The 26555-nt window shown below is 45.5% G+C and overlaps 1 protein-coding gene across 1 annotated transcript; it reads right to left on the reverse strand.

Annotated features, from left to right (window-relative positions):
- Nucleotides 1-6: 6 nt before the first annotated feature.
- On the reverse strand, nucleotides 7-26353 carry alpk3a (alpha-kinase 3a). The gene is made up of 14 exons (XM_014124830.2): nucleotides 26114-26353; nucleotides 25476-25755; nucleotides 24442-24563; nucleotides 16591-16708; nucleotides 15022-16438; nucleotides 5009-7442; nucleotides 4615-4762; nucleotides 3870-3997; nucleotides 3733-3768; nucleotides 3316-3590; nucleotides 2776-2864; nucleotides 2367-2584; nucleotides 2222-2270; nucleotides 7-2056 (listed from the first exon to the last, which is right to left on the reverse strand). The coding sequence occupies exons 2-14, from the start codon at nucleotides 25613-25615 to the stop codon at nucleotides 1687-1689; spliced, it is 5544 nt and encodes a 1847-aa protein (XP_013980305.2). The 5' UTR covers nucleotides 25616-25755; nucleotides 26114-26353; the 3' UTR covers nucleotides 7-1686.
- Nucleotides 26354-26555: the final 202 nt, after the last annotated feature.

Raw genomic sequence — 26555 nt, forward strand, 5'->3', positions numbered from 1 at the left:
TTGACATGAATTGTATGTACACTTTTATTTTACAAAATCACAACATAACGTACCAGATATTACAGTGTCAGGGACATTAATTTCAGTAGCATTCTGCCAACATATCAAACACTCTTAATCCCTCTTGCACTCACTCACTCACTCACTCACTCACTCACTCACTCACTCACTCACTCACTCACTCACTCACTCACTCACTCACTCACTCACTCACTCACTCACTCACTCACTCACTCACTCACTCACTCACGTACATACTGTACGCTGCAAACTAGTGACAATATCCCCATCCCACCCCTCCCCCAGAAGTGTGAATGGTGAGAATGCATATCATTTTCAATCACAAAAGTCAGCTGGAGGTGAGTTACTGCTTTACTGTGATCATGGGCCAGGTCCAAAGCAGTTTCTACATGGTTCTGATATTATAGCTCTTATTCTTTCACCTTGTGAGTTGACCCACTTAAAGGGCACCAAACATGTGCATTCCAAAGTTAAAGCGTTTATTTCAGTAATCCCCTTATTGCTCTTCAACACTCAAGGCTTTGTCAGAGCCAATCCTTTGAAGAACCAGGTTAAGGGGATCGGTGTACTGTACTGTTCCTTTGAAGAACCAGGTTAAGGGGATCGGTGTACTGTACTGTTCCTTTGAAGAACCAGGTTAAGGGGATCGGTGTACTGTACTGTTCCTTTGAAGAACCAGGTTAAGGGGATCGGTGTACTGTACTGTTCCTTTGAAGAACCAGGTTAAGGGGATCGGTGTACTGTACTGTTCCTTTGAAGAACCAGGTTAAGGGGATCGGTGTACTGTACTGTTCAGACTTAAGCATGTGAACATGTTCATTTCCAATGAACAGATTACAGGATTTGAACAAAGTTCAACAAAAATGAACTGAACTACAAAAACCTGGCAGTTTTCAAAAGGCAAGAAAACATTGGCAAAAAAAGTGCACAAAAACATATTCCCAGTGAAGAGGCAATAGTAGTGTTGTCTTTGTTCAGTCTTCGGAAGACTGTAATGCGTAGTTTAAGGACATAATACTGCCATAATAGAAACAAGTAGAGCATGCTATACGACCAACAGTAACAAGATCCAATTACTGTTCAACAAAAACAATTTCAATGACCAAGATATATACATCCCAGATGTACAATGCAGTTGGTGCACTTCACTACCCTTGCATCTGCATCAAGCTATTAGAGTTCTGCTTATGGCCACGGCTTTGTATCCTGCACCATTGTTTCAACCACTTCATAAGTCTCTTCTTTTGAAGAGGACAGTACTGGATGTGAGAGAAAACGGTGCCCCATTTCCTTAGTGCTGGAAGTTTTCTTAAAGGTACTGTACCTCCTCCACTCACTTAAACCGTTTCAGCAGTAAGCTGGAGAATGGGGAGTATCTTACTACTACTGATGGTTATTGAGAAATTCACAGTAATGTTATATAAACATCCACTAGGGTGACCTATTCCCTAGATTTTAACTCATCTCCCTGTTTGTCTTTCCTTCTTGGATGAAGACTTTTCAGGCACAAGCTCTGTAACATTTTGTTCAAGGCCATGCTGGTCGTCCTAGCTTCAACCCAACTAAATACAGCAATGGGTGACAGGAAAACATAAAAAAGCTGAACGTTGGTGTGAAAGAAAAGGGAAGCTGCTTTGATATGTATTCCCTTTGGACGTTGCTACCTCATACCACAACTTTGAGTCTCTCCTCCGCCTTGGGTTTGGCTGTGGACTGGTTGTCTTCTGTCTCCCTAGTCTTTCTAGGCACCTTTGGGCTGGAGGTGGCCTTTCTGGTTGTCAAGGGGCTGTTCAGTCCTTTTCTCTGCAGCTGTGGGCTGGATGAGCCCAACTTCCTGTTGTGCTGAGGGCTGGACGAGCCCAACTTCCTGCCGAGCAAGGGGCTCCGGGAGCCTTTGATCTTGGGGGGCTGCTGCAGGGTGTCCATGGGCTTCAGAGTTCTCAGGCTGAGGAGCCCACAGTAGTAGTTACACTGATGCTGGGTCAGGAACTGCTCAAACACCTTAGGATAACCATCATCTGTAAGGCCTTGATACCTGCAATGCAGAAGTCATTTCATAACTAAGAGTTGGATAAGATGATTTGGACCAACTGGTAAAACATTAACACAGTATAGGCCTACTTCAAATAATAGCATCAATAGGTATTTCCATATGACAAACTAAATATGGTATATTATTCTGATATTTCGATATACAAACCCCTTTGATTTCGTGACGATTCTAATTTTAGTGATCTTCGGTCCAACACCTGAAAGAAACAAAGTACATGGATCATATTGATATTTGAACTGACTTTGCTCATCTTTTTCCTTTGAAAATGACCCTGTCTGCTAATCTTTCTTACCCTCCAGCCCAGTAACCAGTAAGTTGCCATTTGTCCATTGGTGTATCCAATGCTGGAAGGAGCAGCATTTCATTTCCACCTCTGAGGTGGCTCTGGTGATCAGCCTGCCTTTGGCATCCATCATACAGTACTTAAGGAAGATGCCCTTCAGGTCAGCCTCCACAGTGGCGTAAGGGACAGAGTTGGCAGGGCGGTACACCAGATAGAGAGGGCTCACTCTGTGTAAAGATGCAGCAAAACAAAGGTGTTGGCACGTGCAGGGAAAGAATTACATAATCATACTCAGCTGTTTTTTGTCCTCAATTTACTCATACTATTGTGTATTGATAATGATCATTGATAAGTGTATTCATAAAAAACATGTGATCAAAATGATCAAAATATACATTGCAGTCATTATATTACTTACTCCAGTGAAAAGCCAAAGTTTTCAATCACCCTCGCCTCAGCTGCAAAGATTTTGCAATACTCTCGAACTGTGTTTTGGATTTTGCACTCCTGGTGAGACAAAATGTAAAGATATGCCATATGCGTTTTCTCTACACTGAGGCTCTTCAATTCAATTGTTACACTAATCAACGCCGGTTATGCATTGGTATGAACCCTGGACTCAGTCTCTGACTTAGTACCTGAATGCTATTATTCGATAACACCACAAGACCAGGGTCATATTCATTAAGGCACACCGTAGCAAAATGTTTTGCAATGGAAAACTAAAGTTCAGGTAGTCCCTTCCCTCCCTGTTTCAGTCCATTGTCTTCTGTTTTGTGCCTAATAAATACGACCCAGTACAGATTACTTCCTGTTGCAATACCAAACAACAGCTGACCATTTCTGTACATTTTTTCAAGCTTGACACAGAAATGCAGAGTCGGAGCAATACATAACTCTATAGGAGAGCTGTTCTTGTAATGAAATGTACCGTACATACATGTACAATAAGACTCACTTGCTTAGTAATTTCCATGTTTCTCTCTGCAAGGTTGCTCTCCTGTTTGGTCCCATAGGCGATGGGGCTTTGTAATTTAATGATACAGGTGGTTCCGGACTCAAACACAGGGTCTAGGCCATAGATAACCTTCGCCCTGCAGGCCTTGTGTGCACAGCCCTCTCCCAGGTGGGCCTCCTGTGTCATGATGCGCCCAAAGAACTTCTCCCCCCAGTAGCCCGGGTCTGCTAGGCCTTTGGTGAATAGCATTGGAGTCATTTCCATCTCTTCTCCAACTGTAAAGAACACAATATGAATGTCAGAAGCTCTCCACAGGAGTAGTAACACTGTTAGAATAATTGCCATAAGGTATTCAACAATACAGCAGGCAAATAGAAGTTATTACTGTATAAACCTCTCAGTGCCTGTGAGGCTTACCTTCTAAATCCTCCCGCAGGAAGTACTCTGAAAGTACTGCAGAAGAAGAGAAAACAATAACAAATGGTAACTCATGGAAACAATTGTTGAAATAATATTGTGTGATTTCAAAATTATGTTCAGTTGACATCACTTACGGTCTACGCTGAGAAGAAAGTCGGTGGAATCTGTCCCAAATTCGTTCTTGATTGAGCAGCCATACACCCCACAATCTCGACTGGATGTCTGGATGATGGCCAGCGCCACTTGGCTTTCATCTCCTCCACTGGGAAATAAAGGAAGATAAACAGGTTGATGTGACACAAGGCATACGCTCACGGCATATTCAATATCGTATTCACCTCCACAAGAGGTCACTGTGAGACTGAGACAGACAGTAGTGCTGTGTGCTGTGCTTGGCGAGGTGAGATTTTGCTGACCCAGCAGCCAATAGCACAGATCTAGACTTTAATGTTCCCTGGTGATTGCGAAATATAGTGTCTCAGTTTACAGTGGCTGTGTCTGGCCAAATATTCACCTTGCGTCACAGTAAGGCTCAGAGCTGGGTGGACTCCCTGGTCACATGAGCTGGATACCTCTCCGAGTGAGAATGAGAGAATGGCATGACTGTGTGATGGCCACGCTGGTATAATTAAAGGCTGTTCATCTTCACAACATTAGTTCTTCATATATAGCATACGGCCCAGATTAACCAGTCTATTGAGCTATTAATGAATGTTTACTGTATCACTGTACAAGCAACTGTTTTCAGAGGGCTGGTGTCTAACACTGTAACTACATAATGGCTTTGATCAGGTTTAAGTATAAATGAGATTTCACCACTAGATTGTATTGCAAGCAGATACTGCTAACTCTGGGATGGGAGATTGCCTAGAGATTTACCTTCTTTTCACCTCTACTATCTCTTCCTCGTCCCTGTACCACTTGATGGTGGAGTCACTGAGCACGTTGAAGAACTGGCACCAGAGCTTCAAGTGTCCTGAGGCATCTGGGAAAGGCTCTCCCCTGATCTTACGGATAACCTGAGGAGCTGGTGGGAGAGGGAGGGGGACAACAAGGTAAAGATATACTGTACATGACACTCTCTAATGTTTTCACTTCCTCCAGTGGTAGCTTCCTGATCAGCCCACCCTGATAGGAGACACATGTCTACTGTACAGTCCCTGAGTTACCAACACCAAGAGATGAGCAAAACAACAATATTGGGTTAATGTAAAACAACTAACTAATTTAAAAACAAACAGAATCTCCTACTTTTCCTATTTTATTGTTTTACCTTTGAAGGGGTTCTGCTTCTCCTTCTCAGGAGGTTTGACCTCAGTCTTGGGGCTCTCTGGCTCCTCAGTGCTGATCTCTTCCACAACTTTGGGCACCTCCAGGGTGGCCTTCCTACGGCTCAGAAGAGGGGAACGTCTCTCCAGCGGTGGGGTCTGTGAGCCTGCTGGGGCCTGCAGGAACGCTGCCCTGCGAGCCTGACTGGGTGACATATATGGAGCCTCCTTCTTGACCTGGGTGTCCAGCGGACTACCACCCACACCCAGCGCCACCACTACCCCAACCCCTTCTCCCTCCCTGGGGATGAAGATCTTGCGGCGAGCTCCAGAGGCCAGCTCTTCGGGCGTGGCAGAGCGGATGAGGGTCAGACTGTCCCTTCTTTTCAGCCTGGGGCTGCTCTCACAGGACAGGGAGGACGTTGGGGTGTCTCCACCACTCTGCTCCGATACTGCCTTCTCACTGTTAGGAGGGTCATCCACAGTAATGGCAGGGGGAGTCCTTGACGTGAGCCTGCGGAGACTGCTGGGACTTCTGGGGGGTGTTGGGGGTTTGACAGCAAGCCTTTCAATAGGGTTTCTTTCTCTTGGTTCATCGCCAATGATGTAAGACTCTATCCTTGACTCTTTGAGTGGTTTTACTTTTTCAGTTTCAGTAAAACTGATGTCCACAGCTTTTTGCATTGTTGTTACTGCTGTTGGCATTAAGGCTTTATATGACACAGAGGGGATGTTGTCTATCATACTCTGTTCCTTTGTTTCTGTAGTCTGTTTCTGTGGATCACTATGGGGTTTGTCAGACTCATAGGAAGTAACATTTTCAAAATCACTCTTGACCCCCCTGAGCATATCCGCCAATGATTCTGATTCTTTATTCTCATTTTTAGGAAGCTCATTGCTTTCAGAAATAGGAGGGACCACACGCAGAGGCACACTGGGTGCTTCCTTTGGCTTTCCTCTATCTAAGACGGGGGGCTTGACATGTGCATGTTCATGATCTATTTTCCTGAGTTTACTGTCATCAGTATAGGAAACATTTATTGTAGGAATTAACGTCTTTGTGAGCCACTGATTCGTTATGGTAGTTGACTGCTCTGCCGTAGGTGTTTTTGCCTCTTCAACTGGTTGTGGAACTTCCTGCAATTTCTCTGTTGGTCGGATGATTTCATCATTCCACATACTTTCTTGAGTGGGTGTCACATCTATAACCACTGGGGTAAAAGCTGAGCTATTTTCTGCTATCATTATGCCTGACACATCATTTGCATCTTCCTTTTGGAAAATGTCTGTCTCTGATGTATGTTCATTGGGTGTAATATGTATCAATGGCTGTGTAGGCTCTTTGACTTCTGCTTCCATAATATCTATATTTGGTATAATAATTTGCTCTTCTTTTATCTGTTGTTCTGGCACAACTATTTTGATTTCTGGGATTCTAAGAGCAGAATCTACCATTCTAATCTCTGGGACATTTCCAAAGTATCCACCCAGATGAGTGGAATTAGCCTCTGGACTGGTAACTGATGCTGACACTGGTGGCTCAGGGGACACAATGACAGAGCCTTTCACTGGCTGGGTCTCTGAGTGGATCTTAGATTCACCCAGCACTTCCACCTTTACTTCAGTCACATTTTCTTCTGTTTCAACATGTCTCTCAATAGTGCGGGTCGGCACTTCGTTTCTCGCTAAGTTCACATCCTTTTGCTCAGACGTTTTCTGCACAATAGGTGCCACCTGTTCTTGTATCTTCAGGTTGCCAAATGAACTGTCCACAAAACTTTTCTCCAAAGCAGGAGTATATTCCACTTTTAAGGCACTTTCAAGACTTTCCTCCAAAGCTAAGGTAGAATTCTCTTTTATGTTGAGATATTGGTCCCCCCCTGCCACAGGAGGGCATTCCTCTGGTGTATTTTGACCATCATTCTCTGAACTCTCTGGGAGCAAACTTTTGAAATGGATCTCCTTGTTATGTATCTTCTCTCTACTCTCCTCTAAAACACTCACATTTAAAGTGGGACATGGTTGATTCTCTACTTTGACATCACCTTTCTCTCCTTTCTCCTCAAAAGCACAAGAACATTTCTCTTGTGTCTCATAGACACTTCCAATGCCCTTCTCATCCACATGCATTACCTTCTCTTTCTCACTTTCTGTGGTTACTGTCATCAGGCCGAGGTTGACTGTGGGTGAGACATTATTGTTAGGAGCATTCCCGCTTTCACCCACACTAGTGCGGTTTGACATATGGGAACCTGCTCCACTGCTGGGGTCTGGGCTCCATGGAGTGTCAGATGGACCCTGTTTGTGTAAATCTTCAGTTTTGGCATCACGTCTTGTCACCTGATCAGTCCTGGAAGAAAACACTTGGATGTTTGGCTCATGTGGGGCTGAGACAACCACATGGGGGACAGGGTCTGCCTGGGTGTGGTCCACGGTTGCCTTGAGGCAAAAACAAACACAGCTGTTTAGTACCACAAAACATCAACACACTCAAATGGTATTTGGAAATCCCTGAACAACACAGTGGTGACCCGTCATTCAGGGCAGGTGGGGCAGAGCCCCATCTGTTTTGAGCCCAACCTGTTTAGCTAAAAAAAAGAAAAAAACATTTTGTTGTTGTATTTGGTTTGTTGCCTGTTAAACATGTTATTTTGGCAATAATACGTGTCACATATCAGTTTGCAACAATGTAAAAAATGTATAATTGAGTTAATAAAGCCACATACAAACATGGTCTCTTTTTTGCTTTCTTGAGAAAGGCAGCTCCAAAATGCTGGTGTTTCAGCCTACAGTAGCTCAGTTCGTTCTGTGGTGGTGGGGCAGCCAGCGGAAAATACGGAATGTAGGGGTTGGTAATGTTCTCTAGTTGTAGCGTGATTGGCTCAGTGTTCTGTCACTCATGGAGACACTACATCACCGCAAAATGTATGGGGAGAGCTCAACAATTCAAACCCCTTGGGTGCTGCCATTGAGTTATATTAGAAGAGCCCATCCAAGAATGCTCAAGGTCATTGGCCACAGATAAAATGAAGTCAAATCACGTTATATCTACCGTAGCTTTGATTGGACTGATCATGTCAATATCATACTTTCAAAATCTTAGCTAGCAAGCTAGCAGTCATCATCATGAATCAAGTCGACAATCTACTGGCAAATCCTTTTCAATCCTTATCATATGAAGAGAAATAATGAAGAGAAATAATAGATAAAACGTATCCGTGCTCATCGGCCATTGGACATGAACATTACACAACAAGTTAGAAATTGCTAATTAAACAATGAGTGGTTTGGAAGGAATCAGTGGTTAACTGCAAGTGTTGCAAAGCAATCACTAGCCTGCTATTCAGTGGAGTCGGTGTGTGGTCCAAGTCTGGGTTTAAGGGTCTCTTTTCCAAGATTAAAAAAATAAACATTCAACATTGGCCATGCTGTCAATCCAGCATGACTTCTGCCGTGTTCAAAACAACTGGAAAATCGGAACTGAGAAATCTCAGACTTCAGTGAGTTCAAGACAACTGGGAACTTATAAAAAATGAGCTCTGACTGGGAAAATACATTTTGAACAGTCATCCAACTCGGAATTACAAGTCGGGAACTCAGGCCTCTTTCTAGAGCTCCGACCGGAAGATCACTGACATCATGATTCAACCTTGTTTTTTTCTGAGTTCACAGTTGTCTTGAAAGCACCATAAATATAGAGAATACCAGACTTTGATGACAAAGTTTGATGACAAAATTTTCCTACGAAGGACCGTCACGCCACCTTCCTGTTCAAGTGAGCACAGCACAACAAGGTGAGTCGAAAAATGTCTTGTATGCTGCTGCATAAATTATGTAATATGTCAGGGAGATATGTATATTGTAGCTAAGAAAGTAATACTAAGTGTATGTTGTGTAGTAAACTGTTAGTAGCCCATGTGCCTCAACCTAATAATTTGGTCCCTTTTCCCCTCATAATTTAGCCTTCTGTTCTGACTTGGTGGTGCACATTTAGCCTATAGCCTGTTTTAGAGAAATGTCACCATCGAATATTATAAGAGCTTTCAATGTCTGCTTATGGGTCCCCTTTATTTCAAATCAAATCAAATTGTATTTGTCACATGTGCCGAAGACCTTACCGTGAAATGCTTACTTACCAGCCCTTAACCAACAATGCAGTTCAAGAAATAGAGTTAAGAAAATATTTGCTATATGTAACACAATAAGATTACATGACAACAACGAGGCGATATACAGGGGGTACCAGTACCGGGGGGTCAATGTAAATAGTCCAGCTGGCCATTTGATTAATTGTTCAGCAGTCTCATGGCTTTGGGGTAGAAGCTGTTAAGGAGCCTTTTGGACCTATACTTGATGCTCCGGGACCGCTTGCCATGCGGTAACAGAGAGAACAGTCTATGACTTGGGTGACTGGAGTCTTTGATCGTTTTTTGGGCTTTCCTCTGACAGCACCTAGTATATAGGTCCTGGATGACAGGAAGCTTGGCCCCAGTGATGTACTGGGCCGTACGCACTACCTTCTGTAGAGCCTTACGGTCAGATGCTGAGCAGTTGCCATACCAGGTGGTGATGCAACCTGTCAGGATGCTCTCGACGGTGCAGCTGTAGAACTTTCTGAGCATCTGCGGACCCATGACAAATATTTTCAGTCTTCTGAGGGGGAAAAGGTGTTGTCGTGTCCTTTTCACGACTGTCTTGATGTGTTTGGACCATGACAGTTTGCTGGAGATGTGGACACCAATGAATTTGAAACTCTAGAGCCGCTCCACTACAGCCTCGTCAATGTTAGGCCCTCCTTTTCCTGTAGTCCACGATCATCTCCTTTGTCTTGCTCATATTGAGGGAGAGGTTGCTGTCCTGGCACCACACTGCCAGGTCTCTGACCTCCTCCCTATAGGCTGTCTCATTGTTGTCAGTGATCAGGTCTACCACTGTTGCGTCATCAGCAAACTTAATGATGGTGCTGGAGTCATGCTTGGCCACGCAGTTGTGAGTGAACAGGGAGTACAGGAAGGGACTGTTTAGCACGCTCCCCTGAGGGGAACCAGTGTTGATGATCAGCGTGGCAGATGTGTTGTTGCCTACCCTTACCACCTGGGGGCGGCCGTCAGAACGTCCAGGATCCAGTTGCAGAGGGAAGTGTTTAGTCTACGGTGTTGAACGCTGAGCTGTAGTCAACAAACAGCGTTCTCACATAGGTGTTCCTTTTGTCCAGGTGAGAAAGGGCAGTATGGAGCGCGATTGAGATTGCGTCATCTGTGGATCTGTTGGGGTGGTATGCGAATAAGAGTGGGTCTAGGGTTTCCGGGATAATGGTGTTGATGTGAGCCATGACCAGCCTTTCAAAGCACTTCCTGGCTACCGATGTGAGTGCTACAGGGGGTAGTCATTTAGGCAGGTTACCTTCACATTCTTGGGCACAGGGACTGTGGTGGTCGACTTGAAACATGTGGGTATTACAGACTCGGTCAGGGAGAGGTTTAAAATGTCAGTGAAGACACTTGCCTGTTGGTCCACGTATGCTTTGAGTACACACCCTGGTAATACGTCTGGCCCAGCGGTCTTGTGAACAGTGACATGTTTAAAGGTCTTGCTCACATCGGCTATGGAGAGCGTGATCACACAGTCGTCTGGAACAGCTGGAGCTTCCATGCATTCTTCAGCGTTGCTTGCCTCGAAGCGAGCATAAAAGGCATTTAGCTCATCTGGTAGGCTTGCGTCATTAGGCAGCTTGCGGCCATTGTTTTATACCATCTATTGCATATTTCCTATGCCACTTGGTCATTGCTCATCCATATATTTATATGTATATATTCTTATTCCATTCCTTTATTTAGATTTGTGTGTTTTAGATAGTTGTTGTGGAATTGTTAGATGACTTGTTAGATATTGCTGCACTGTCGGAACTGGAAGCACAAACATTTCGCTACACTCGCAATAACATCTGCTAACCATGTGTATGTGACCAATACCATTTGATTTGATTTGATTTGGATGGGTTTCCCTTTGTAATCCGTTTTAGTTTGCAAGCCTTGCCACATCTGATGAACATCAGAGCCAGTGTAGTAGGATTCAATCTTAGTCCTGTATTGACGCTGTGCCTGCTTTATGGTTCTTCTGAGGGCATAGCGGGATTTCTTATAAGCGTCCGGATTAGTGTCCCGCTCCTTTAAAGCAGCAGCTCTAGCCTTTAGCTCGGTGCGGATGTTGCCTGTAATCCATGGTTTCTGGTTTGGGATATGTACACACGGTCACTGTAAGGACGATGTCCTCAATGTACTTATTGATGAAGCCGGTGACTGAGGTGGTATACTCCTCAATGCCAATGGATGAATTATGGAACATATTCCAGTCTGTGCTAGCAAAACAGTACGGTAGTGTAGCATCCGCATCATCGGACCACTTCCGCATTGAGCGAGTCACTGGTACTTCCTGCTTTAGTTTTTGCTTGTAAGCAGGAATCAGGAGGATAGAGTTATGGTCAGATTTGCCAAATGGAGGGCGAGCTTTGTATGTGTCTTTGTGTGTGGAGTAAAGGTGGTCTAGAATTGTCTTTTCTCTGGTTGCACATGTGACATGCTGGTAGAAATTAAGTAAAACGGATTTAAGTTTGCCTGCATTAAAGTCCCCGGCCACTAGGAGCGCCGCTTCTGGATAAGCATTTTCTTGTTTGCTTATCGCCTTATACAGTTCAATGAGTGCGGTCTTAGTGCCAGCATCGGTTTGTGGTGGTATATAGACAGCTACAAATAACATAGATGAGAACTCTCTTGATAGATAGTGTGGTCTACAGCTTATCATGAGGTACTCTACCTCAGGTGAGCAATATTTCAAGACTTCTTTAACATTAGACATGTTAAACCAGCCAGCTCTATATTATCCGTGTCGTCGTTCAGCCACAACTCGGTGAATCATAAGATATTACAGTTCTTAACGTCCCGTTGGTAGGATATTCTCGACAGTAGATCATCGAGTTTGTTTTCCATTGATTGCACATTGGCCAATAGAACCAATGGTATGCCGATTTACTCACTCGCCTACGAATCCTAACAAGGCATCCAGACCTTCTCCCTCAGTATCTCCGCCTTTTCTTCACACGAATGACGGGATGTGGACCTGTTCTCCGGAAAGCAGTATATCCTTTGCATCGGACTCGTTAAAGAAAATATCTTCGTCCAGTTCGAGGTGAGAAATCACTGTTCTGATATCCAGAAGCTCTTTTTGGTCATAAGAGACGGTAGCAGCAACTTTATGTACATAATAAGTTACAAACAATGCGAAAAAACTAACAAAATAGCACAGTTGGTTAGGAGCCCGTAAAACGGCAGCCATCCCATCCGGTGCCATTATCATAGATTAGCTTTTAAGGATGACCACTGATATAATATAAAGCCAGAACATCTAAAGATCCCTATACAGTATCAGACGTTTACGTGGTGTTTGTTTGACCACAGACAATATATCATTTTTTTAACAACCTTTCAGTTTTCAATGAACTCGCCCTTACCATATTGAGTAGGCTAGAGGTTAGCTGAAACAAAGATTTGGCAAATACAAAGAGTTTTTCAAAACTGACAGCTTTGTCTACACAAGACAAGCTAAACAGCTCCTTTTTTTCCATACAAGGAAACAACCTGTAATCAAACTACTGCTACTGTATTAAATATGGCAGTATAATCAACAAAATAATCATATGATTTGATGATACAAAGATGCAATAAATTCAAGCATTCTTATATTTTGTTCTGTTTCATGCTTTTCTATTTTGCAGTAATGTATTTGAAGGGAGACCATTGTGTTATGATAATTGAGGTGTTTACCTGTCAGGCAGGTTAAAGTATCCTGAGAAGGGACCGGTTGTGTTGAAATTGGGGATTTCCCCAGTCCTTTAACAGGTGTGTTATTTACACAATGAGCTAGTGAGCTGAATGAATGAGTGCTGTCTGTTGGCAAGGGACCATAAACTGATCCCAGCTCAAGTGGCTCATGCGCAAAGTAATTTACTGTTGCCCAGCACATGCTCAGAAAATTCAGTTGTCTTTGGGGAAATAGGGACAACACCTACGTGACTTTAACTTAAAAGTCATAAATTATATTTGTGTCAACATATTTCCTGTTTTGAAAAACTGAACCTAATAAAAGTATCAATGCCTGAGGCAAAAGCAATTTCCATCTTAATTCAAACAAATGTTTCAGACAATTCAAAAATTATATTTTGATGCAATCTTTTTCCTGGATTACAGGTTTGTTTGAAGGGCACTATGTAGTTTACACTGAATAATAACATTTATCATTTTGAGGAATCTATGTCAGTCCTATCTACAACTTCCCCTGACTTTGTTCTTAGGTCATTTGTTTTCTTAAGTCATTAATGATAAATCACTTTCATGTGTTCCTGACAGAAACAAGCCACCTGAAGTTCCATGACAACATGTTAGAACAGGAGAGCCCATAAAATAGAAGTTGTGGCTTATGGAGAGGAACTGGTGTCACGTTCAATCTAAAAATGGAGCTCTGGCAAGAACTAGGCCTCTTTATTTCACTGAAGTTTCACTCTTGTGCGCAAGCACAAGTTCTGCGAATGTTATGAGTTCCTCCAACTGATTTGCTCCAACATCTAACATTAACTCGCCACAACAGAAAAGGGGAGTTGCAGTTCCACATTATGGAGAAACCTGTTCACAAAACCACTGCTTGCCAGGTGTAAGTGTGTGTTAAGAGTGGAGAGCAGCTCCCCTTACTGCACATGTTCTATAATCCAATACAAACACACTGGACAGAAGACTTGGAGGTTAATGAAATTAGCACCATAGGGGACTAATAGAATCTGTGTCATCATGTGTCACTGGCATTGAGCGAGATGTGGATTCTAGTTGCATTACTGACACAATCTTTCAGCATTTCAACTAGAAGGGAAGTAAATCCATGAAATAAAACCATATTTGTTTGCCAGTGAAGTTAATCCATGATGAGCCATACTGTTACATAGTCTACAGTATAACATGGAACTGAATAGTGTCAGTAAGTCATCTGGGCAGGATTACAATCAAACAACCATTACATCATCCAGCAGAGCTCATTGTTGAAATGTAATCCTATTTCATGGTGACAACAAAATGGAAGGCTTATCGTATTGTCTTCAGTACATGCAAACGAAAGCTAATACAACCCTGAGAGTTTGACAGGGAGATAGAAGCACCAGTGCCCAGTCACTCTACGTATGGAGAGGCTTCCTCCATTACAGAAGATACAGAGTTTTATGTGTCCAATGTGTCCAATGTGAAGAGGTCCTACTCTCATGCCAGGGCCTGCCTCAGAGACCACAAGACCCTGATGCCCTGTGTCTACACGCTCAGCCATCTTTGGCATGTCGGTCCAATTTTGACAAGTGGATTACCATTAAAGCCCAGTGGAAAGAGTGCACAGAGAATTACAACATTTGTTTCATCAGTGCAATTTATAGTTTTTGTAAAGACACATTTTTTCATCACCTCATCCAATCTCCCTGAGAATTATTTGTATTAGTCAAGAGCAGACTGCCCCAACAGTCTCATTCTTTTATACAAGTTGACATGTTCATGTAGGCAAGTTCCTTGTTTCCCTCCCTACATTGTGCGAGGTGTAGCTCTCGAGTGATACTAATACACTGAAACTTACACTCTCAACAGTGTAGATGGTGTAACAGAGCCTGGATGACTGGTGCTGATAGTTTCCTAAATGGGCTAGTGTGTTCTGTCTGCTCCAGAGCATAGGTGGTGCCTACAAACACAGAACAACTAACAAACCCATAGTCTGATACCATTCATCTGCATCCACCATGTTCTCCGTAGTCTGGACTCTGGGAAATATCTGTCTATTTGCTGTGGCTTAATCATTTGTACAGTTTTGGCTGTTGGCCTGGTGTGGTTAGATTCAAGTCTTGTTGCACAAATGTACAATCTATAAATAACCCGGCCTACTGCAGTGTGAGACTGAGACTGAGCGGTCAAGTTGATCTCAGAAGCAACAAGGTACTTACCTCACTGAGGGCTGGAAGGCCAGATGTGGGCACTGTCTCTGTACTGTTGCTGATCATCACCTCCGGACGTACCTCCTTCTGCTCAACATGCTCCAGTGAATCAGGCACACTCTCTGGTGCTCTTCTGGGAGCTGGCGGGAGTTCTTCTGAGTGTGAAACAGTAAATCCATGCTTGTGTTCAGCTGGGTTCAACCTCTCAAATGACGCTAGCTGCTTGTGTGGTACATTCGTTTTTGGTGCTACTACAGCCATGGGCACTGTCTCCTCTGTGGCAGTTTTATACACCTCTGGGTGACCATCTGGCTCCTGTGGATGGGGAGGGCTAGAGTACGGCTGTGTTGGGGCAACTGGATGACCTCTGTCCCTCTCCTGACCTTTCACATTATGATCAGAAGAAGCATAATCCTTCTTACTCTTACCAAAGAAAAAGTATTTGACTGAGTGGAGCACATTGGAAAGAGTTTCCTGAATGTGGTGGTAATCTTGAGGATCTCCCTCCTTATGGACATGCGTCTTAGCCTCCATTCTGACCTCTGAGGCAGTGTTGTTATGTCCTGTTGTCCTTTGCAACTGCTCTGCCTCTCTTTGTTTTTCTCTCTCAATTGACATTTTCTCTCTTTCCTGTTCTTCTCCAAGCATCCTCTCTCTCTCCGCCCTTCCTCTTTCTGCTCTCTCTCTCCCCTTCTCCTCTCTTTCTTTCTGTTTTTCTGCATTTGTTTTAGGATCTGTAGTAGTACTATCCATTGCATCCACTGCCACAGTTTCCTCCACTCGTGCAGGGGTCTTCTTTTCTTCAGCAGTCTGTGAATTAAGGGTTTCTGACAGAAATTGAGCCAAACTTATTCCTCCATCATATGCATTTTCACTGATGCCCGGTCCTGTATGACTACTGTTACTGCTGACAACCCCAGAATCTATACCATTTGAGATCTTCATCTTCTTTTTGGCAAAGATTTCTGTGGTTGGGGGCTTGGTGGTGACAATCTCCACAATGTCAAAGTCATTGTTGGGAGTCTTGCTCCCATTCTCTGTAGTCGTCACTGGGGCCGGTTCACTGACTTCAGCACTAGCCCCATTAGGTTCTACAGCCGCTGCTCCCTGGCTGACTGTGTTCTCCTCCCCATCCGGTGGTGAAGACTGGGCACTTGGGGTCCGGCGCTTCCTCTGAGGGGCGATCGGGCTGTTCTGGAGAGGCTTCTGTTCCTGAGGCTCCTTCTGGAGATTCTCATTGCCCCTTCTCCTGCTCTCTTCCAACTCCCTCTTCTTGTTCTCTGCCTTCTCTTTCAGCTTGCCAAAGAACCTCTGGTGGATCTTGAACTCGCTCATGGTGCCCACCTCCAGAACCCCAGAGCAGGAGACAATGCCTTTGCTGTTCCTGGCTGAAGCCTGATAGATGGCTGCATCATCCACTGTGCAGCTGGAAAGAGAGACTCAAATCATTTTGGGAACAGTGCAGGCACCATTGAGCACAAGAATACACATCTTCTAAACCCAAATTGTATTTGTTGAATTTCGTGACATTTATTATCTGGTGTAAATTGTGTATGGTATTCTCATTGCCTTACATACTTGTAAATTTGGAGTGTGTGGATTTTTCCATTGCGGCCAATTTCATATTTTGGAAGACCGCAGTATCGGTCCAACTCCATGTCATCTCTGTACCACGTCAGTTCTGGGGCTGGGTTGCCTGTGGACATCACATGGAGATGGTACAGTTGAAGTCGGAAGTTTACATACTGTTACGATCGTCTGAAGAACTGGACCAAGGTGCAGCGTGGTAGGCGTACATTTTTCTTTTAATAAAAATGACACCGGAAAAAACAACAAAATACAACAACGAACGTAAAGCTATATGCAGTGCAGAAAGCAACTACACACAAACAAGATCCCACAATCACAGGTGGGAAAAAGGGCTACCTAAGTTTGATCCCCAATCAGAGACAACGATAAACAGCTGCCTCTGATTGGGAACCATACTAGGCCAATAAAGAAATAGAAACCTAGATATGCCCACCCAAGTCACACCCTGACCTAACAAAATAGAGAATAAAAAAGGCTCTAAGGTCAGGGCATGACAGTACCCCCCCCAAAGGTGCGGAATCCGGTAGCAAACCTGAACCTATAGGGGAGGGTCCGGGTGGGCATCTCCTCTTGGTGGAGGCTCCGGTGTGGGACACAGACCCCGCTCCGCTTGAGGCTCCCCCCACTTCCGTGGAACCGGACCATAGATCGTCGCTGGGGACTCCGGACCGTGGATCGTCGCCGGAGGCTCTGGACTGGGAACCCCTGCTGGAGGCTCTGAACTGCCGACCATCGCTGGAGGCTCTGGACTGCCGATCGTCGCTGGAGGCTCTGGACTGCCGACCGTCGCTGGAGGCTCTGGACTGCAGACCGTCGCTGAAGATCTATCTGCTGCCTTTGATACTGTGAACCATCAGATCCTCCTCTCCACCCTCTCCGAGTTGGGCATCTCCGGCGCGGCTCACTCTTGGATTGCGTCCTACCTGACAGGTCGCTCCTACCAGGTGGCGTGGCGAGAATCCGTCTCCGCACCACGTGCTCTCACCACTGGTGTCCCCCAGGGCTCAGTTCTAGGCCCTCTCCTATTCTCGCTATACACCAAGTCACTTGGCTCTGTCATAACCTCACATGGTCTCTCCTATCATTGCTACGCAGACGACACACAATTAATCTTCTCCTTTCCCCCTTCTGATAACCAGGTGGCGAATCGCATCTCTGCATGTCTGGCAGACATGTCAGTGTGGATGGCGGATCACCACCTCAAGCTGAACCTCGGCAAGACAGAGCTGCTCTTCCTCCCGGGGAAGGACTGCCCGTTCCATGATCTCGCCATCACGGTTGACAACTCCATTGTGTCCTCCTCCCAGAGTGCTAAGAGCCTTGGCGTGACCCTGGACAACACCCTGTCGTTCTCCGCTAACATCAAGGCAGTGACCAGATCCTGTAGGTTCATGCTCTAAAACATTTGCAGAGTACGACCCTGCCTCACACAGGAAGTGGCGCAGGTCCTAATCCAGGCACTTGTCATCTCCCGTCTGGATTACTGCAACTCGATGTTGGCGGGGCTCCCTGCCTGTGCCATTAAACCCCTACAACTCATCCAGAACGCCGCAGCCCGTCTGGTGTTCAACCTTCCCAAGTTCTCTCACGTCACCCCGCTCCTCCGCACACTCCACTGGCTTCCAGTTGAAGCTCGCATCTGCTACAAGACCATAGTGCTTGCCTATGGTGCTGTAATGGGAACGGCACCTCCGTACCTTCAGGCTCTGATCAGTCCCTACACCCAAAGAAGGGCACTGCGTTCATCCACCTCTGGCCTGCTCGCCTCCCTACCTCTGCGGAAGCACAGTTCCCGCTCAGCCCAGTCAAAACTGTTCGCTGCTCTGGCACCCCAATGGTGGAACAAGCTCCCTCACGACGCTAGGACAGCGGAGTCAATCTCCACCTTCCGGAGACACCTGAAACTCCACCTCTTTAAGGAATACCTGGGATAGGATTAAGTAATCCTTCTATCCCTCCCCCCACCCTCCCCCCCAAAAAAGATAAAGATGTAGTATTGTAAAGTGGTTGTTCCACTGGATATCATAAGGTGAATACACCAATTTGTAAGTCGCTCTAGATAAGAGCGTCTGCTAAATGACGTAAATGTAATGTAAATGTAACTGCAGACCGTCGCTGGAGGCTCTAGACTGCAGACCGTTGCTGAAGGCTCTGGATTGCAGACCGTCGCTGGAAGCTTCGGGCCATGGATCGTCACTGGAGGCTTCGTGCCATGGATCATCACTGGAGGCTTCGGGCCATGGATCATCACTGGAGGCTTCGGGCCATGGATCACCACTGGAGGCTTCGGGCCATGGATCATCACTGCAGGCTTCGTGCCATGGATCATCACTGGAGGCTTCGTGCCATAGATCATCAGTGGAGGCTTCGGGCCATGGATCACCACTGGAGGCTTCGTGCCATGGATCATCACTGGAGGCTTCGGGCCATGGATCACCACTGGAGGCTTCGTGCCATGGATCATCACTGGAGGCTTCGGGCCATGGATCATCACTGGAGGCTACGGGCAAGGGACCGTCGCTGGAGGCCGAGTGCGTGGAACTGGCACAGGACGCACCGGGCTGGAGAGACGCACTGGAGGCCGGGTGCGTGGAGCTGGCACAACACGTCCTGGCTGGATACCCACTTTAGCTCGGTAAGTGTGGAGAGCTGGCACAGGACGCACTGGGCTGTGAAGGCGCACTGGAGGCATAGTGCGTAGAGCCGGCGCAGAATACACTGGGCCGTGGAGGCGGACTGGAGGTCTGGAGCATAGAGCTGGCACAACGCATCCTGGCTGAATACCCCCTGTAGCACGGAAAGTGTGGGGAGATGGCACAGGTCACACTGGGTTGTGCTGGCGAACTAGGGATACCGTGCGTAAAGCTGGCGCAGGATATCCTGGGCCGAGGAGACGCACTGGAGACCAGGACCGCTGAGCCGGAACAATCCGTCCTGGACAGATGCTCACCTTAGCACGGCAACTCCTGAAAGCAGGCACAGAACGCACCGGGCTAAGGGTGCGCATTGGAAGCACGGTGCGCAGAACCGGAAAACATGGTATCTGAACCGTGACCAACTCCTCATCGTAATTACAGGGAGTTGGTTCTTGTTCCCACCTTTGCTCCGCTCGCCACCCTGTGTGCCCCCCCAAATTTTTTGGGGAGGCTGCCTCTCGGGCTTCCGTTGTCTCCTTGATCCCTGTTTTCCTCGCCGTTCCTCTCTCGCTGCCTCTGTCTGCTCCCATGGAAGGCGATCCTTTCCGGCCTGGATCTCTTCCCACGTCCAGGATCCCTTACCATTCCAGGATATCCTCCCATGTCCAGGATGTCGGCTCCTCCTGGCCACGCTGTTTGGTCCTTTGGTGGTGGGATCTTCTGTTAAGATTGTCTGAAGAACTGGACCAAGGTGCCAAGTGGTAGGCGTACATTTTTCTTTTAATAAAAATGACACCGGAAGAAACAACAAAATACAACAACAAACGTAAAGCTATATGCAGTGCAGAAAGCAACTACACACAAACAAGATCCCACAATCACAGGTGGGAAAAATAGCTGCCTATGTATGATCCCCAATCAAAGACAACGATAAACAGCTGCCTCTGATTGGGAACCATACTAGGCCAACAAAGAAATAGAAACCTAGATAAGCCCACCCAAGTCACACCCTGACCTAACAAAACAGAGAATAAAAAAGGCTCTAAGGTCAGGGCGTGACACATACACCTTAGCCAAATATATTTAAACTCAGTTTTTCACAATTCCTGACATTTAATCCTAGTAAAAATTCCCTGTCTTGGGTCAGTTGGGATCACCACTTTATTTTAAGAATGTGAAATGTCTGTCACGTTCTTGAAAATGATCGGACCAAGACGTCAGGACGTGACAGTACTCCCCCCCAAAGGTGCGGACTCCGGCCGCAAAACCTGAAACCAAATGGGGAGGGTGGGGGGGGTGATTAGTGTCGGTGGCGGCTCCGGTGCAGGTCGTAGCCCCCGCCCAGACCCCGGATCCGGCCATCGCGCCGGGCTGAACGCCATGCCTGGACTGGGCATCGGCACAAAGGAAGACTCCGGCCATGGAGCTGGGTTGGCCGCCGTGCCTGGACTGGGCACCAGCGCAAAGGAGGACTCCGGCCCTGGAGCTGGGTTGGACGCCGTGCCGTGCCTGGACTGGGCACCGGCGCAGAGGAAGGCTCCGGCCTTGGAGCTGGACTGGACGCCGTGCCTGGACTGGGCACCGGCGCAGAGGAAGGCTCCCGCCCTGGAGCTGGACTGGATGCCGTACCTGGACATCGGCGCAGAGGAAGGCTCCCGCCCTGGAGCTGGACTGGACGCCGTGCCTGGACTAAGCACCGGCGCAGAAGAAGGCTCCGGCCATGGAGCAGGACTGGACACCGTGCCTGGACTGGGCATCGGCGCAGAGGAAGGCTCCGGCCTTGGAGCTGGACTGGACACCGTGCCTGGAAGCTCCGGACCGTTGACCGTCGCTGGAGGTTCCGAACCGTTGACCGTCGCTGGAGGTTCCGGACCGTTGACCGTCGCTGGAGGTTCCGGACCGTTGACCGTCGCTGGAGGTTCCGGATCGCCGGAAGCTCTGGACTGTGAAACGTCGCAGGAAGCTCTGGACTGGGAAACGTCGCCGGAAGCTCTGGACTGTGAATGTGCACTGGAGGCCTAGTGCGTGGAGCTGGTACAGGTGGCACCGGATTGGTGACACGCACTTCAGGGCGAGTGCGGGGAATAGGCACAAGACGTACCGAACTAGGGAAGTGCACTGGAGGCCTGATGCGTGGAGCTGGTACAGGTGGCACTGGACTGGTGACACGCACTTCAGGACGAGTGCGAGGAGCAGGCACAGGACGTACCGGACTGGGGACACGCACTTCATGGCGAGTGCGAGGAGCAGGCACAGGACGTACCGGACTGGGGACATGCACTTCAGGGCGAGTGCGAGGAGCAGGCATAGGACGTACCGGACTGGGGACACGCACTTCAGGGCGAGTGCGAGGAGCAGGCACAGGACGTACCGGACTGGGGAGACGCACTGGAGGCCTGATGCGTGGGGCCGGCACAGTTTGTACCGGACTGGTGACATGCTCTTCAGGGCGAGTGCGAGGAGCAGGCACAGGACGCTGTCGTCGCTGTCCTCCATTATTAACTTCCGTCTGCCGCCAAGGAAGGGTTTCGCATCCACCCATCACTTCTTCCCATGTCCAAAACTCCTTTACCTGGTGAACACGCTGCTTGGTCCTGGTTTGGTGGGATATTCTGTCACGTTCTTGAAAATGATCGGACCAAGGCGCAGCATGAGTATAGTTCCACATATTTATTTAAATGAAACTAACAAAACAAAATAACAAAACCTACAAAGACCGTGAGGACGTAGTGCCCAAACACACTAACAATCAATCAATATCCCACAAAACACAGGTGGGGAAATAGCTACCTAAATATGATCCCCAATCAGAGGCAACGATAAACAGCTGCCTCTAATTGGGAACCATATTAGCACCAACATAGAAATAGACATACTAGATCCCCCCCCTAGTCACGCCCTGACCTACTACACCATAGAGAACCAAGGGCTCTCTATGGTCAGGGCGTGACAATGTCAGAATAAAGTAGAGAGAATGATATATTTCAGCTTTTATTTCTTTCATCACATTCCCAGTTGGTCAGAAGTTTACATACACTCAATTAGTATTTGATAGCATTGCCTTTAAATTGTTTAACTTGGGTCAAATGTTTCGGGTAGACTTACACAAGCATCCCACAATAAGTTGGGTGAATTATGGCTCATTCCTTCTTAGAGCTGGTGCAACTGAGTCAGGTTTGTAGGCATCCTTGCTCGCACACGCTTTTTCAGTTCTGCCCACACATTTTCTATAGAATTGAGGTCAGGGTTTTGTGATGGCCACTCCAATACCTTGACTTTGTTGTCCTTAAGCCATTTTGCCACAATTTTGGAAGTTTGCTTGGGGTCATTGTCCATTTGAAAGACCCATTTGAGACCAAGCTTTAACTTCCTGACTGATGTCTTGAGATGCTGCTTCAATATATCCACATAATTTTCCTCCCTCGTGATTCCATCTATTTTGTGAAGTGCACCAGTCCCTCCTTCAGCAAAGCACCCTCACAACATGATGCTGCCACCCCCGTGATTCATGGTTGGGATGGTGTTCTTCGGCTTGCAAGCGTCCCCCTTTTTCCTAAAACATAACAATGGTCATTATGGCCAAACAGTTCTATTTTTGTTTCATCAGACCAGAGGACACTTCTCCAAAAAGTATGATCTTTGTCCCCATGTGCAGTTGCAAAACGTAGTCTGGCTTTTTGATGGCGGTTTTGGAGCAGTGGCTTCTTCCTTGCTAAGAGGCCTTTCAGGTTATGTCGATATAGGACTCGTTTTACTGTGGATAGAGATACTTTTGTACCTGTTTCCTCCAGCATCTTCACAAGGTCCTTTGCTGTTGTTCTGGGATTGATTTGCACTTTTCACACCAAAGTACGTTAACCTCTAGGAGACAGAACACGTCTCTTTCCTGAGCGGTATGACGGCTGCGTGGTCCCATACTTGCGTACTATTGTTTGTACAGATGAACATGGTACCTTTAGGCGTTTGGAAATTGCTCCAAAGGATGAACCAGACTTGTGGAGGTCTACAATTCTTTTTCTGAGGTCTTGGCTGACTTCTTTTGATTTTCCCTTGATGTCAAGCAAAGAGGCACTGAGTTTGAAGGTATGCCTTGAAATACAACCACAGATACACCTTCCAATTGACTCAAATGAAGTAAATTAGTCTCAGAAGCTTCTAAAGCCATGACATCATTTTCTGGATTTTTCCAAGCTGTTTAATGGCACAGTCAACTTAGTGTATGTAAAATTCTGACCCACTGGAATTATAATACAGTGAGTTATAAGTGAAATAATCTGTCTGTAAACAATTGTTTGAAAAATGACTTGTGTCATGCACAAAGTAGATGTCCTAACCGACTTGCCAAAACTATAGTTTGTTATCAAGAAATTTGTGGAGTGGTTGAAAAACAAGTTTTAATGACTCCAAACTAAGTGTATGTAAACTTCCGACTTCAACTGTACATCACAGACATACAGTGTAAAATAATAACCTGGTTAAATACTCCAAAAAACATTTTTTTTATTAGATATAGTTTCATGTTTTGTCTCTCATTAAGATTATGCCCCGTATGATCATTATTTTAATTTCCAGGTTACCATCGAGGTATGAACACAGTAGCCATTAGTTGTTTTTTCATGCATCTTATGAATTAATTAATCAGCAATAAAACAAAAGGAACAGAAAGCTTTGAAAGGAAATTGTATCAAGAACCAAGACCTGTTTCAGACTGCTACGTCATGGCAGTGTGCAAAGCCACAAGTTCTACTGCTGTGGTTGAGAAGGGGCCAACTCAGATGCCGGGGGGAAGGAAATAGCAAAACATGCTTAGATTTTTAATCCTATTTATGTCTTGCCTCTCTGCGCCAACATTATACCATTGCTAATTTAGTATCAGCTGCCTTTACTTTTGAACAGTTTTATTTTATTTTCGCGCTAATGAATAAGCTATAGAATAAAACATAAGAATAAGCAGTCATAAGCATTTTAAAGTAACTTTTCTCTTTTCATTGTCTTCAATTGACGTTTATATATGCATTGCCCTTCTCAATTCATGTTTGCATTGCTGTTCAGAAGTAGGTTTGTTTCTCTGCTTTGATTTCAAACTAACAACAGAATGACTAATACCATCGCCTACTCATAACTATCTAAAGCATTCCAACACACATACACAAATGCAAGTAAGTAGGTCAACTCTGAGGGAGGTTGTTTAGTGTAGGCCTACCTGTAACCACACATGTCAACTTCACATTACAGTTCTCTGACACGGCCTTGGATTTTAAGGTGGTCTCAAATACAGGCTGGGTGTCCTCAGTCAGCTGAGCCATCACACCAAACAATGTACTCCTGGAGACAGAAAGGGAGCTTTAGCTTTAGTGTCTGTTCTTCAGGGCATGTGCTGAAGTACTTTCCAATGAGAAAGCCAATATTTCAAGGATCTTTTAGCCAACCATTATTCATTTTACACTTCCCACTGGGCACATAGTGGTTGAATCAACGTTGTTTTCACATCATTTTTACTAAATTACGCTGAAACAATGTGGAATAGACATAGAATAGACATCTTTGCACAGTGTGTTGTTTATTCCAGGGAGGGGAAGAATGCCGTTCATGATCATTACTGATTGTGAAGGAAGATTGAGATTGCTCTCTCAAATATTTTACATTTCTTAGCAGTTGAGAAAGTGACATGGAAACAGTGCCTATAATGTTGTTGAAAATATATATATATAACTTTGTATGAATGAAATTGTATATCAACGTTGATGTCCAATAACATCAAAGAAGTCAATATAACATATTCACTTACAGCATTGTTAAAAACAGGTGTAGATTTGCTCTTTCACTCTTGGGTGTAACCGGGAAGGGTGGTTAAAATGTTAGAAAGAATGCATTACCTCGTTGACCTGATTTGAGAACACCTTGAGTAGCTATTCATAGAGGAGGCAAATAAAGGCATCCCATCAGTCATATTGGTGGTTTTGTGTCTTAGATTATTTTACATGGGACTCATTTGTATTTATAAAGTAGGCTACAAATGGAGAATACTTACCGGTATTCTAAGAGCTGTGCTTTTCTTTAGAATACTGAAATACTGTTGCATGGTTATTACTTGCCATGTAACATTTGCATTTTGGACTAGAAAAGGCTCCACAGATATGTTGAGACGGCCAAAATATCTAATGAATGTGTGTGGTGGACAGAGTCACACTGAAATGCCTAGAGTCGTAATGAAACAAGGAAGAAGAGGTCATCTACCTGTTTTCAGGCCGGACATTGGAGAGGTAGTTGCAGCTCTCCAAGCGGCCATTCGAAGAGCTGACCTCCTCCTCATTGTAGCTGCCGCCGGACCTCCCATTGCCAGAGTAAGAACGGGTCATTGGTCTTCTGGAAGTCATTGTCCACTCAACAGATATTCCCACAAATATAAAGGAAAAGTGTCTACTACAGAAGACTGGTCCTTGAGTAAAAAAAGCTCAGCTTGGCATGGATCAAAGCCCCAGTTTCAAGTTGCAGTGTCTTACCAATGTAAGAGTTGCTGGAAAAGAAAGGAGAAAACAGCTGTGAATACTGTAACAATTTGATCTAGATTAGTCTTTGGGAAACCTTTCAACAACTCAAATAGATCCTTGAATAAAAAATAACATCTATGCACCTTTCTCAAGCAATGTAACAATTATTAAACTAAACTATAATTCAGACAGTGGTAACTGCTTTCCTTTGACCAAGCTAAGCAGTTGCAATGGAGAATGTTATAAATAGGAACTGCTATCAGGCTCTACAAGGGTTTTTAGGAGTCAAACATAATCCTTAGACATAATTTTACAATTCAGAGGTTAACATTGAACTCAAACACTTCTTGGTTGAAAGAAAAGTGTGTAATATTGTGAACTTACCATTTATAGGCTTTTCAGTGTCCTTTGGAGCCTGATTCCCAGCAGCAAAACTCTGAATGCAATTGTCAATCATAGGCGTGCTTGTGGTGCCATCAGGACCCTATTTATAGCAGGCCTACAAATAGCCGCAAGTGCACATCACATTTTCCCAAGCTAGCCTTCAGACATATATTCAACAAGAGAAGGCTAAAGGTTTGATCTGAGGTTTGATCTGAGGAAAAATCTATAAATTCCCAAATTGGAAGAGAGTATGTCAAATACATATCACAGGAGATATCAGATCATTATACACTATCATAGTTGACCAAGCAAGGCCATGTTAAACATACAACCTCTTAACATGTTGACAGCAGTGAGTATAGACTCATATCTCGGTGGGACACTGTGTTGGTGGCAGACTTGTTGCAAAACACTAATATGTTGTGCATCCAGAGATACTTTT

This window comes from Salmo salar, chromosome ssa10 (genome assembly GCF_905237065.1).
Source record: "Salmo salar chromosome ssa10, Ssal_v3.1, whole genome shotgun sequence".
Taxonomy (NCBI): domain Eukaryota; kingdom Metazoa; phylum Chordata; class Actinopteri; order Salmoniformes; family Salmonidae; genus Salmo; species Salmo salar.

Coding starts and splice junctions, on each gene's coding strand:
- alpk3a (XM_014124830.2), bottom strand. CDS start 25,615: ATGACTTCCAGAAGACCAATGACCCGTTCTTACTCTGGCAATGGGAGG. Junction 2,585..2,775: donor AACTTTGGCTTTTCACTGGA/GTAAGTAATATA, acceptor ATCTTTACACAG/AGTGAGCCCTCTCTATCTGG. Junction 2,057..2,221: donor ATCGTCACGAAATCAAAGGG/GTTTGTATATCG, acceptor TCTGCATTGCAG/GTATCAAGGCCTTACAGATG.